The sequence below is a fragment of the Bison bison genome, unplaced genomic scaffold (genome assembly GCF_000754665.1).
Source record: "Bison bison bison isolate TAMUID 2011002044 unplaced genomic scaffold, Bison_UMD1.0 scf7180017864466, whole genome shotgun sequence".
In the NCBI taxonomy this organism is placed as follows: domain Eukaryota; kingdom Metazoa; phylum Chordata; class Mammalia; order Artiodactyla; family Bovidae; genus Bison; species Bison bison.
In genome coordinates this window covers 4,379,848-4,392,920 of record NW_011495027.1, presented here as the reverse complement: position 1 = coordinate 4,392,920, position 13,073 = coordinate 4,379,848, and the positions used below count along the sequence as shown (strand labels likewise).

At 37.0% G+C, this 13,073-nt stretch overlaps 1 protein-coding gene across 1 annotated transcript in view; it reads right to left on the bottom strand.

The window, feature by feature from the left end:
- Positions 1-10,400: 10,400 nt before the first annotated feature.
- LOC105003283 (epithelial chloride channel protein) overlaps positions 10,401-13,073 on the bottom strand; it is a 33,630-nt gene continuing 30,957 nt past the window's right edge. Inside the window, exon 14 of the mRNA XM_010860337.1 lies at positions 10,401-11,352. Within this exon, the coding sequence (XP_010858639.1) occupies positions 11,012-11,352 (341 nt within the window). The 3' untranslated portion in view covers positions 10,401-11,011. The remainder of the gene's footprint in view (positions 11,353-13,073) is intronic.

Here is a 13,073-nt window from a genome sequence, read left to right as displayed (position 1 = left end):
AAATAGCACTGTGATAAATATCTTAGGTTGCTTTTTGGCTTGTATGCTGGTTTCTTTAATGGTTATACAGGGTATGTGATTGTTGGAACATGAGATAATTTATGTATTGAATTTATTAAATTCCATTTGATTTTTTTCCCATAATACTGCTTCAGTTATACTCCTGCTAGGAGAAAATAAGAAATCTTGTTTCTCTAGTTTCTTACCTACAATTGCTGTTGTCTGATTTTTATTAATTTGATGAATGTTAAGGTGTATATCAGTGTTTCAACTGGCATTTCTCTGATTCTAGTGTGTTTCTCAGATTTATATACTTATTTGCCACTGGGCTTCCTTTTAAATGATTTGCCTACTTATATACATTGCCTGTTTTTCTGTTGAGGTTTCCTGTTTTTTTCTTATCATTTGCAGCTTATAAATATCATATATTAATTCCTTAGCATGTTTTAAACATTGAAAATGTCTTTTTTGATCTGTCAGCTGTCAGTTTTGCTTATGACATCTTTTGTGAGCAGAAGTTCTCCGTTTTTATGTATATAATCCCATTGGAAAAAACAGTTTGGTGCTTTTAGGTCTTGCTTAAAATGTCTTTTTAACCCTATAAATTATTCAGATATTGCCTTTTATTTTCTTCTATTAGCTTTTAAAATTTGCCTTTTACATTTGAGACTTTATTCCAGATTTGATACCCCTGTGCATATTGCGTGCTCCATATGTATGGCATAAATCGGGGAATTTTTTCTTTATTCTTCTGAATGTATTGAGCTATTTTTCCTAACACTTATCTGCAATGTACTCAATTTTTTCTCTATTGATTTATGGCACTACCTTTATCAGATCTCAATTTCCAGTTCTGAACTTTCTATTTTGTTACATTATTTTTTTAATTTAAAAATATTTATTTGTTTTTGGCTGCTTTGGATCTTCAGTACTGCATGCAGGCGTTCTCTAGTTGCAGTGAGCGGGGGCTACTCTAGTTGCGGGGTGTGGGCTTCTCACTGTGGCGGCTTTCCTTGTTGAATACCCGGGCTCTATGGCATGTGGGCTTCAGTAATTGTGGCACATGGGCTCTGGAGCACAGGTTCAGTAGTTGTGGAACATGGGCTTAGTTGCCCCGCAGCATGTGGAATTTTTCCAGATAAGGGATCGAACATGTGTCCCCTGTGTGGACAGGGGGAGTTCTTAACCCCTGGACCACCAGGAAAGTCCCTGTTTATTTGTTTCTGTGCAATTTCAATGCTACATTTATTACTATAACTTTGTGAATTGTTTTAATATCTAGGATGGAAATTCTTCCATTTTGCTTTTTCAAAATTAGATTGGTTTATCATGAACTTTTATTTCATCTAATTTGGATGATATGCTTGTTAAATCTAGAATTTTTATTGAAATCTGATTTAGTTATATATTGCCATAAAATGAATTACTCCATAACTTAGTGGATAAAACAACAATAAATAGTTTTAAATAAATAAATCTCTTAGCTCTGTGGATCAGGAATGCAAAAGCAGCTTAGTTGAATGATTCTGGCTTGAGGTCTGTCATAAGATTGCCACCAACATGTCAACAGGGGCCACAGTCATCTAAACATTTGGGGCTGGGGGATTCCTCTCCAAGTAGGTTCACTCACATAGCTGTCAAGCTGATGCTTACAAGTTGGCAGCATCAGCTTCTTGTCACATCAGTCTTGTGATGGAGCTTCTTGAGTATGGTTACAACATGGAGGCTGATGTGTGCTAGAGCAAGTAATCAGGAGATAGCAAGGGAGAAATTGCAATGTTATTTATATCCTAGTCTCAGAAGTCAAATTCCAACATTCCTAAAATAGCCTGTTGATTGCACAGGACAGCTCTCCTCAGTGTGGGAGGGGACTACATCAGGAAGGTCATACTGGAGGCTGTGTACCTCAGTCCACCCTCTGGCTGCCAATTATTAATATCCCCACACATGTCAGCAGATTTCGAAAACTCAGCAGTGTCTACAGGACTGGAGAAGATCAGTTTTCATTCCAATCCCAAAGAAGGGCAATGCCAAGGAATGTTCAAACAACCATACAGTTATGCTTATTTAATATGCTAGCAAGGTTATACTCAAAATCCTGCAAGCTTGGCCTCAGCAGTATGTGAACTGAGAAAGTCCAGATGTACAAGCTGAGTTTCTAAGAGGTAGAGGACCAGAAGTTGAATTGCCAGCATTTGTTGGATCATAGAGAAGGCAAGGGAATTCCAGAAAGCATCTACTTCTGCTTCATTGATTACCCCAAAGCCTTCGAGTGTGTGGGTCACAATGAACTGTGGAAAATTCTTAAAGAGATAGGAATACCAGACCACTTTACTTATGTCCTATGAAACCTGTATGTGGGTCAAGAAGCAACAGTTAGAACCGGACACGGAACAAATGACTGGTTCCAAATTGGAAAATGGATATGACAAGGCTGTATGTTGTCACTCTGCTTATTTAACTTATATGCAGAGTACATCATGAGAAACGCTGGGCTGGATGAAGCACAAGCTGGAATCAAGATTGCCAGGAGAAATAACAACCTCAGATATGCAAATGATACCACTCTAATATCAGAAAGTGAAGAGGAACTAAAGAGCCTCTTGATGAGGGTAAAGTGGACAGTAAAAAAATCTGGCTTGAAACTCAACATCCAAAAAACTAAGATCATGGCATCTGGTCTCATCACTTCATGGCAAATAGAAGGGGGAAAAATTGGAAACAATGACAGACTTTATTTTCTTGGGCTCCAAAATCACTGTGGATTGTGACTACAGTCATGAAATTAAAAGATGCATACTCCTTGGAAGGAAAGCTATGATAAACCTAGACAGCGTATTAAAGAGCAGAGATATCACTTTGCTGACAAAGGTCAGTCTAGTCAAAGCTATGATTTTTCCAGTAGTCATGTACAGTTGTGAGTTGGACCGTAAAGAAGGCTGAGCACTGAACAATTGATGCATTTGAGTTATGATGCTGGAAAAGATGCTTGAGAGTCCCTTGGACTGCAAGGAGATCAAACCAGTCAATCCTAAAGGAAATCAACCCTGAATATTCATTAGAAGGACTGATGCTGAAACTGAAGCTCCAATACTTTGGCCCCTGATGCAAGGAGCTGACTCATTGGAAAAGACCTAGATGCTGGGAAAGATGGAAGGCAAAAGGAGAAGCAGGTGGCATAGGATGAGATGGTTAGACAGCATCACTGAATCAGTGGGCATGAATTTGAGCAAACTCTGGGAGATAGCAGAGGACAGAGGAGCCTGGCATGCTGCAGTCTATGGGGTCGCAAAGAGTCAGAGAGGATTTAGCGATTGAACAACAGCATGGAAAATAGACTCACTCTTCTCACAAGACTCTCCTAACCTCATCCCATTATAGAATCAGATGAAGAATCTCATCTAAATTATGTCCAGAGGTCATGAGGCTTTTTGGGTATATTTCTTAAGTACAGTTTTTTGAGTACTGTTTCTTTTGATTGAAGATTTGTGGACTTAAGAGAGGGAGACAAGAATCGTTGAAGAAGATTGTCTTAAAAGATGCTGCTGTTGCTGCTGCTAAGTTGCTTCAGTCATGTCCAACTCTGTGTGACCCCATAGATGGCAGCCCACCAGGCTCTTCCATCCCTGGGATTCTCCAGGCAAGAACACTCAGTGGGTTGCCATTTCCTTCTCCAGTGCATGAAAGTGAAAAGTGAAAGTAAAGTCGCTCAGTCGTATCCGACTCTTAGCGACCCCATGGACTGCAGCCTACCAGGCTCCTCCGTCTGTGGGATTCTCCAGGAAAGAGTACTGGAGTGGGTTGCCATTTCCTGCTTCAGCTTAAAGACGACTACCACAAAATTTCACTTAACATTTATTGTAAGACAGGTCTGTTGGAGACTAATTCCTTCTGTTTTTGTTTGAGAAAGTATTTCTTCACTTTTATTTTTTTTGTTTGGAGTGAAAGAGCCTTTAAATTCTATAATGCATTACAGTTTTCAAAAGTTATATATATATGATTTTATGTAATGTCTTAATAACCCCTTCTCAGCCTTCTACTCCTATATTGCCTCACCCCCTTCCCTCTCCCACTGCTGCTGCTAAGTCGCTTCAGTCATGTCCGACTCTGTGCAACCCCATAGACAGCAGCCCACCAGGCTCCTTCATCCCTGGGATTCTCCAGGCAAGAACACTGGAGTGGGTTGCCATTTCTTTCTCCAATGCGTGAAAGTGAAAAGTGAAAGTGAAGTCGCTCAGTCGTGTCTGACTCTTGGTGACCCCATGGACTGCAGCCTACCAGGCTCCTCCGTCCATGGGATTTTCCAGGCAAGAGTACTGGAGTGGGGTGCCATTGCCTTCTCCATCCCTCTCCCACTAATAACCACTAATTTGTTCTCTATGTCTGTGAGTTTGCTTTTTTGTTTTATTCACTAGTTTGTTGTATGTTTAAGATTCCACATATGAATATCATACAGTATTTGTGTTTTTGTTTGTCTGACTTATTTCATGATAACATAATGCCCTCCAAGCCCATCCATGCTGCTGCAAATGGCAAAATTTCATTCTTTTTTATGGCTTTGTAGTATTTCATGGAATGTGTATATGTATGCACCACATCTTTCTTTATTCACCTGTTGATGAACACTTAGGTTGCTTTCATACTTTGGCAAATGTAAGTAACACTGATGTGAACATCGGGGTGCATATATCTTTTTAAATAAGTGTTTTTGGGTTTTTTGGATATATACCCAGGAGTAGAATTGCTGTGTCATACGATGGCTCTATTTTTAGTTTTTTGGGAAACCTCCATGTTTTTTTCCACAGTGTCTGCTCCAATTTACATTCCCACCAACAGTGTGAGTGTTCTCCTTTCTCTACATCCTTGTCAGCGTTTATTTGTGGGTTTTTTTTGACCATAGCCATGCTGATGAGTTTGAGGTGATGTCTTATTGTGGTTTTGATTTTCATTTTTGTGATGATTAGCAATGTTGAACGTCTTTCCATGTGTTTATTGGCCGTCTGCATTTTCTCCTTGGAAAAATGTCTATTCAGTTCTTCTGCCTATTTTTTAGTTGAATTGTTTGTTTTTTTTTTGTATTGACTTGTGTGAGCTCTTTAAACCCCTTATCAGTCATATCATTTGCAAATATCTTCTTCCATTCAGTATGTTTTTGTTGCTGTCGTTTTTGTTGTTTTGTCCATGGTTTCCTTTGCTGTGCCTAAGCTTTTGAATTTAATTAGGTCCCATTTGTCTATTTTTGCTTTTGTTTTCTTTCACTTTAGGAGATGGATCCAAAAAGTATTGCTTCAATTTATATCTAAGAATGTTCTGCCTATGCTTTCATCTAGGTGTTTTATACTATCCAATTTTACATTTAGGTCTTTAATCCATTTTGAGTTTATTTTTGGACAGCTACTTGTACAAGAAGAAAATTAGAACATCTCTAACATACATATACAAAACAATATCCTTTGTTTTTGAAAAATAATTTTGCTGGACAGGGAATTCTGGGTTGGTGGTTTCTCTTTCAACACTTTTAATGGATCACTCTACTCTCTTATTGCTTGCAGGGCTTCTGAAGAGAATTCTTATCCTATTACTTTATAGGTAAGATGTTGTTTATTTCCAGCTTGTTTCAAGATTTTTTTTGTCTTTATTTTCTTCAGTTTGAATATGATATGCCTGTTGTTCAGTCGCTCAGTCATGTCTGACTCTTTGTGACACCATGGACTGAGCATGCCAGGCTTCCCTGTCCTTCACCATCTCCTGGAGCTCAAACTCATGTCCATTTAGTTGGTGATGCCATCCAACTATCTCAGTCTCTCTTGCCGCCTTATTCTCCTGCCTTCAATCTTTCCCAGCATCAGGGTCTTTTCTGATGAGTCTAATGAGGCATAATGATATGCCTAGGTGTAGATTTTTTGAAATTTGTCACTCTTGGTGTTCACTGAGTTTCCTTAATCTGTGGTTGATATTTGTCATTAATTTTGGATTGTCAAAATTAATTAAAGTTGTCAGCCATTATTCGTCATTTCTTTTCTTCTTTTCTCTTTCTCTTGCTCCTCCCGTTGAACGTATGTTGCACTTTTTATATTTGTCACATAGTTGTTGGATATTCTATTCCATTTTTCCTCTTTGCTTTTTTCAATTTGGGTACTTTCTATTGACACATCTTCAAACTTACTGATTCTTTTGTTGGCCATGTCCAGTCTACTGATGAGTCCATCAAAGGCATTCTTTATTTCTGTTATGGGGTTTTTGATTTTAGCATTTAATTTTGATTCTTTTTTTGGGTTTACATGTCTCTGCTTACATCTTTCTTGTGTGTTATATACTTTTGTATTAGAGCCCTAGGATATTAATCATCAGATCAGATCAGATCAGTTGCTCAGTCGTGTCCAAGTCTTTGCGACCCCATGAATCGCAGCACGCCAGGCTTCCCTGTCCATCACCAACTCCCGGAGTTCACTGAGACTCACGTCCATCGAGTCAGTGATGCCATCGAGCCATCTCATCCTCTGTTGTCCCCTTCTCCTCCTGCCCCCAATCCCTCCCAGCATCAGAGTCTTTTCCAATGAGTCAACTCTTTGCATGAGGTGGCCAAAGTACTGGAGTTTCATAGTTACTTTAAATTCTTGAACTGATGATTCTAAAGTTTCTGCTATGTTTAAATCTGGGTCTAATGTTTTGTTTGTTTATTTTTGTTGATTTCATACTGTGTTTTTTGCCTTTATCATGCCTTGTAATTTTTGGTTGAAAGTCACAGATTATGTGTTGGGTGAAAGGAACTGAGGTAAATAGACCTTTCATCTGAGGTTTTGTGCTATCTGACTAGTAGGGTGTGTTACTAAGGGTGTAGCTTTAGGTGTCAGAGACAAAAATTTCCTCTAGTGTCTAGTTTTGTCTTCTTGAATGTTTTGGGCTTCCCTAGTAACTCTTTCTTTATTGGTTTTGAGATTTCCAGTTCTTTTATCTCTAACCTTCTGTTATTATACTGCAGCCTTATTAATCTGATGGTAAGGTGTAGGGAAGGGAAAATACCTTATGCTCTTATACTTAGGTTTCATTCTTGTAGTGTGCTTGTTCTCTGAGCTGTGACCTTCACACATGTTTTATAGATTTTTTTCCTTTGATAAGACAGAAACAACTAAATGGCTTTGGAGTTTGGTACTTGTCTTCCTCCATGTGGAAGGCTAGTTGGGGTTAGATTAGGATATTTTCTTCTCCCCGCATGGTGGTATATGGGAGATTGGTGTTGAATATTTCTCATCCTGAAAGTTGGTTGAAGTGAAGAGAAGTGAAGTCGCTCAGTCGTGTCCGACTCTTTGTGACCCCATGGACTGTAGCCTTCCAGGCTCCTTCTGTCCATGGGATTTTCCAGGCAATAGTCCTGGAGTGGATTGCCATTTCCTTCTCCAGGGGATCTTCCCAACCCAGGGATCGAACCCGGGTCTCCCGCATTGTAGACAGCTGCTTTACTGTCTGAGCCATCAGGAAAGTTGGTTAGGCTCCTGTAAAACCTAAGCTGGATAATTAGGTAACATTGTTTCCCTTGAGGACAGCTTTTTGTTAAGGAAAACAGAAATGCTCTGGGCAATTTCAAAATGATTCCTTTTCCTTCTCTCCCTGTGAAAAGTCTGAAGGAATTTTTCTCCAATTCTCAGTTTGAGAACATGGTGGGGCTCCTGGAGCAAAAATTCAGCAAAGTGTAGAGGTTCTTCAAAGGTCTCTTCGAGTTTTTAACTCTTAAACTTAGCCACACTGAGGCTCTGCCAGATCATCATTTATAGTTTGTATTTCTACTGGTACTGGCTTCAGTGAAAAAAAGAAAGTGAAGTCACTCAGTTGTGTCTGACTCTTTGTGACCCCATGGACTGTAGTCTACCAGACTCCTCCTTCCATGGGATTTCCCAGGCAAGAATACTGGAGTGTGTTGCCATTTCCTTCTCCAGGGGATCTTCCTGACCCAGGGATCGAACCTAGATCTCCCACATTGCAGGCAGACTCTTTACTGTCTGAGCCACCAGGGAAGTGGCAAGGTTCAACTCCTGGGTTTCTGTTTTAACTGTGATTCTCTGTATTTGTCTGTCTTTCCAGTTTAAAAAAATTATTTATTTTTAATTGGAAGATAATTGCTTTACAATATTGTATTGGTTTCTGCCATGTATCAACATGAATCAGTCATAGGTATACGTGTATCCCTTCATTCTTAAATCTCCCTTCCACCTCTCACCCCATCCCACTCCTCTGGGTTCTCACAGAGCACCAGATTTGAGCTCCCTGTGTTATACAGCAAATTTCCACTGGCTATCTAATTTTATACATGGTAATGTATATGTTTCAATGCTACTGTCTCAATTTGTTCCATCCTCTTCTTCCCCTAGTGCCTCCACAAGTCTGTTCTCTATGTCTGTGTCTGTATTGCTACCCTGCAGATAGTTTCATCAGTACCGTCTTTCTGGATTCCATATATATGCAATATTTGGCTTTCTGATTTCACTCTGTATCATAGGCTCTAGGTTCATTCACCTTGTTAGAACTGAGTCAAATGCATTCCTTTTTATAGCTGAGTAATATTCCAATGTGTATACATGTCTTTTCAATTAATGGAATAGCAGATAGTGATTAATTCTTTGATGAACCTAAGAGCAATTGTTGATTTTAGTTATTCAGCTTTTTTCTTGGGAGGATGGTAGTAGACTGCTGCTCTTGATTTTTATAATTGATCTTGTGTCTGGTAACTTAACAGAATTCTCTTATTAGTTTTAAATATTTGTTAATTCTATTGAATTTTCTGTGTCACCTGAAAGTAATTACAGTTTTGTATCTTTCTTCCCAATTGCATCTTCTGTTTTGTTTTTTTTTTTTAGCTGCATCATAGGAGTCTTGCTTTCCTCAGTGACTGTTAAAGGTCTGTAAATAATTTCTCAGTACAGTGGCCAAGTAGATAGAATAAATTATTATTTGACCATTTAGATCTTCCCAATCAATGAAAATTTTTTTATAATTTATAGATTCTCCAGTGATGTGTTTTCTTTGGAGTTTAGAGTTCTACCTCTTTTGTGTCTAATTTCTCATCCATGCTTGAAGATTTAACATGCATGTGCTCAGTCGCTCATTTGTGTCTGACTCTTTGCAGCCCCGTGCCCTGTATGCTCCGCCCATGGAATTTTCCAGGCAAGAATACTAGATCAGGTTGCCATTTCCTGCTGCAGGGGATCTTCCTGACCTGAGGACCACACCTGCATCTATTGTGTCTCCTGTATTGGTAGGTGATTCTTTACCACTGTGCCACCTGGGAAGCCTGGAGATTTAATGGCCCCTTTAAAATTTTTTTTAATGATCAGGTTGGACATTACCATTCATAGAATCAGGTTAATAAAGTTTTCAAAGGTTTCAGTTTTAATGAAGAATGGTGGCTGAATGTATATTATCATATGTGGAACAGATCTCCAGTCCAGGTTCGATGCATTGAGACAGGGTGCTCAGGGCTGGTGCACTGGGATGACCCTGAGGGATGGGATGGGGAGGGAGGTGGGAGGGGGTTTCAGGATGGGGAACAAATATACACCTATGGCTGATTCATGTCAATGTATGGCAAAAACTACTACAATATTGTAAAGTAATTAGCCTCAAATTAAAATAAATTAATTTAAAAAAAGAGTCGTAGTTAAATTATGCTTTTATATGTGTGTTGAAATAATATAGTTTTCCTTTTAAATCTATTAATGTGATAAATTACATTGATTTTCTAATATTAAACCATCTTTGGATTCTTAGGATAAATTCAACTTGGTCATAATATGTTTTTTTTTTCACATATTAATGTGGATTTGGTTTGTCAGTATAATTTTTTCCTGACTTTTCCAGTGTATCAAATAGCTTCTTCCTTTCAGATATTCGAAGTTTTTGAAATATTCTTGTCTATAATCAAAGGATTTTCCTTTAATAAAACTGTTACTCTCTTTGTCTCTTTCTCCCTCAGGAAAAATATCATACCAGCGCTATAATAATGGTTTAATGTACATCTTATTAAATAGTTTATAAATTCTATTGACAAGATAGAGTTAATTTCCTGAAATGCTGTGGGGAAATTAACAAGATGGTACCAGTCAGGCTTTCACTAATTTGTTTCACAAATATTTATTAAATGTATATTATGTGTCAAATACTATTCTAGATTCTGAGGATACAGGAGTCAAAACAAATCCCTGCCCTGATAAAGCATCTTGGTGATATCCTTAGGATTTAATAATGATCTCAGAATATGAATGGGTCTTTAGTGACGTTCCACAATACATACAAAAGTAAATTATTCTTGTCTAATGATCGTTTCATGCCTAGGATCAAAGCTTTGATAAACCACTTTTAATCAATGATAAAAAACAAATTTGACCTCCTTACTGGTTTGGATCATATCTCATTGAAAAATTATCTTATAGTCTTTTTTTTTGTTATAGTTTCTGTTAATATGAAGTATTCATTCATAACAAAAATGAAACCTAAATAATTCTGTCATAAAATTATTTCTATTGTGGATTCATAAATATTTTTCAAATGGCTTAGAAAAACTTTGATTTTGTTAATATACCAAGTGAATTTATAGCACACTTTGAAAGTGTTTCTTAAAAAGCCAATAAGTAAGGTGTTCCCTAGTGGCCTAGAAGTTAGGATTTGGCACTCTTGCTGGTGTTGCCTGGGTTCAGTTCCTATTTGGGGAAGTGAGATCCTGCAAGATATATGGCATGGCCAAAAAAAGAAAAAAAGCTAGCAAGTAAAAATATGCATTTTATTTTATGGTTAGTTAATAAATGGATTTTTCTAAGATAGGAAATGGTATATTCATTTTGCTTTAAAGTGAAACTAATTAGAACTAATAAACTCAAGTATTTAGGAAATTTACAACATTCATATCTTCACATATATTTCAAAGAGCTTTATAATAGACAATGTATAGTAAATTAAATCCTAAATAAATGTTTGCCAACTATGTATAACATTGAATCTCAGTTCTGATGCAATCCCTAGTTTAAACTATAGATAAAATCATAGCTAATGCAAAAATTGCCAAATTGATTGCAGAAATCTTGGTACCCAGAGCAGGGACACTGTCTTCTGGCATAGGAATAAACTTGATTGCTTGTGCGATGTTAGAAACCTCTGAGGTGAGATTGGCTTCATTGATGGCTTGGACTGCAATATAGAAGTTGGTGCCATTTTCTATTCTAAAAGGTTCTGGTTTAAATTCAAAATTTTCATCTGAGCCGGCCTCCTTAGGTTTTAGACTGGAAGTATTCACTAAAGTAGCATTGTCAAAATCTTTTTGGAGATCCAGGAAACTCTTACTTATTCTTATAATGTAGCTGTTGGCTGGAAAACAAATAGGTATTTCGTGTACGTTAGAATCACTACATGCATTATTGCTACCACACTGTTTTACATTTAAGGGTCCATCAGAAGTGCACACTGGGTTTTTTGTTTGGTTATTCCATCTTCTTTATTTTAAGAGCAAATATGTGAACAGTTTTTTATCTAGTTATCTAATCACAAAGAATTTAATTTAAAATTGTATAGTACTAAAAATGGATCTCAATTTTTTAAGAAATAGAAATATGAAGAACTGAGTCTACTTTTGATTTAGAACAAGGAACACAATAATATTTGAGTATAGTAAAGACCTTATGTCTGTGCTATTTTCCATTAAGCTGAGAGAGAGAGTTATAAGATGGGTGAGTAAGAGAGCAGATAAGTAGAGTAGAAACCAAGGATATGGACAAAGAGCAAAGAGAGGCAAAGAGTCTGGAATGTGTACTAATTAAACATGTTTAAGAGCCAGGCAGACTTTGACTAGTACCTTAGTTTTACTACTTTCTAGCTGTACGAAAGAAAAATTTATTTAATATTTCTTAGTTTTCTTAACTATAAAAAGAGAATCAATCATTCATTTCATCTAACATATATGGAATGCTAGTGATGAAAATTATATGTGAGAATGCATAAAAAGCATTTAGCACAATGTCTGGGACTTAATAAATGTTTGAAATATTAGTTATTATTACTGTTACTTTATCAAGAAAGGAAAGAAAGATAATACAAATATTTCATTTCAAAATGCTTTTAGAAATCCATCAGAGCCATAGATAAAGAAATATATTTTAACATTATGAAATGCCATGAACAATAAACCATCGAATGTCTTCTTTTGAAGTGAAGACTTTATTTCATGAAGTGTTGAAGATGTTTTAAGTATGTGGTGAATAACTTGAATTTAGGGTTTTCTTTTTAATTCAGGACCTGTGCCTTAACATCTGAGTCTTTTAATAAATACATCTTATCGATCTGATCTATTCCGCTACTCTTCACATCCTCTCTGCATTTAATTTTGGTGGGTCTATCTAACTATCCATCCATCCCTTTAATTCAAATATTTCATTGTGAAATTTTGCTTTTTTGACTTTGAGCATATTATTTGGTTCCTTTTCTCCCTGACATGAATCCCTGGAATGTGCCTCCCTCTCCCTATCTATGCAATTTGTACTTATTCTTCAAGGCCCAACAGGAGGTCCAATTTCTCCTTGAAGTCTTGATCATGTGTTTCATCACTTGATGACTCTCTTCCATGAACTCTTACTGCATGGGAAGGAGCTTTCCAATTTTATGAAGGTTCAGTTTATCTTTTCAATGTGAATTACTTCTGGGCCCCCAAAGACACATGAAAAATGCTCAACATCACCAATCATTAGGAATGCAAATCAAACCTACCTTGCACCTGTCAGAATATGTATTATTAAAAAAACAACAAAAGACAAATGTTGGCCAAAATGTAGAGAAAAGGGAACCCTTTTGCACTGTTGGTGGGAATGTAAATTGCTGCACCACTATGGAAAACAGTATAGAAGTTACTAAAAACATTAAAAGTAGAATGATCATATGATCCAGCAATTCTGCTTCTGGGTATTTTTCTCAAGAAAACAAAAACACTAATTCAAAAAGATATATGCACTTCTATGTTCATTGCAGCATTATTTGCAATAGCCAAGATATGGAGCAACCTAAGTGTCCATTGATAGGTGAATGGATATATATATATA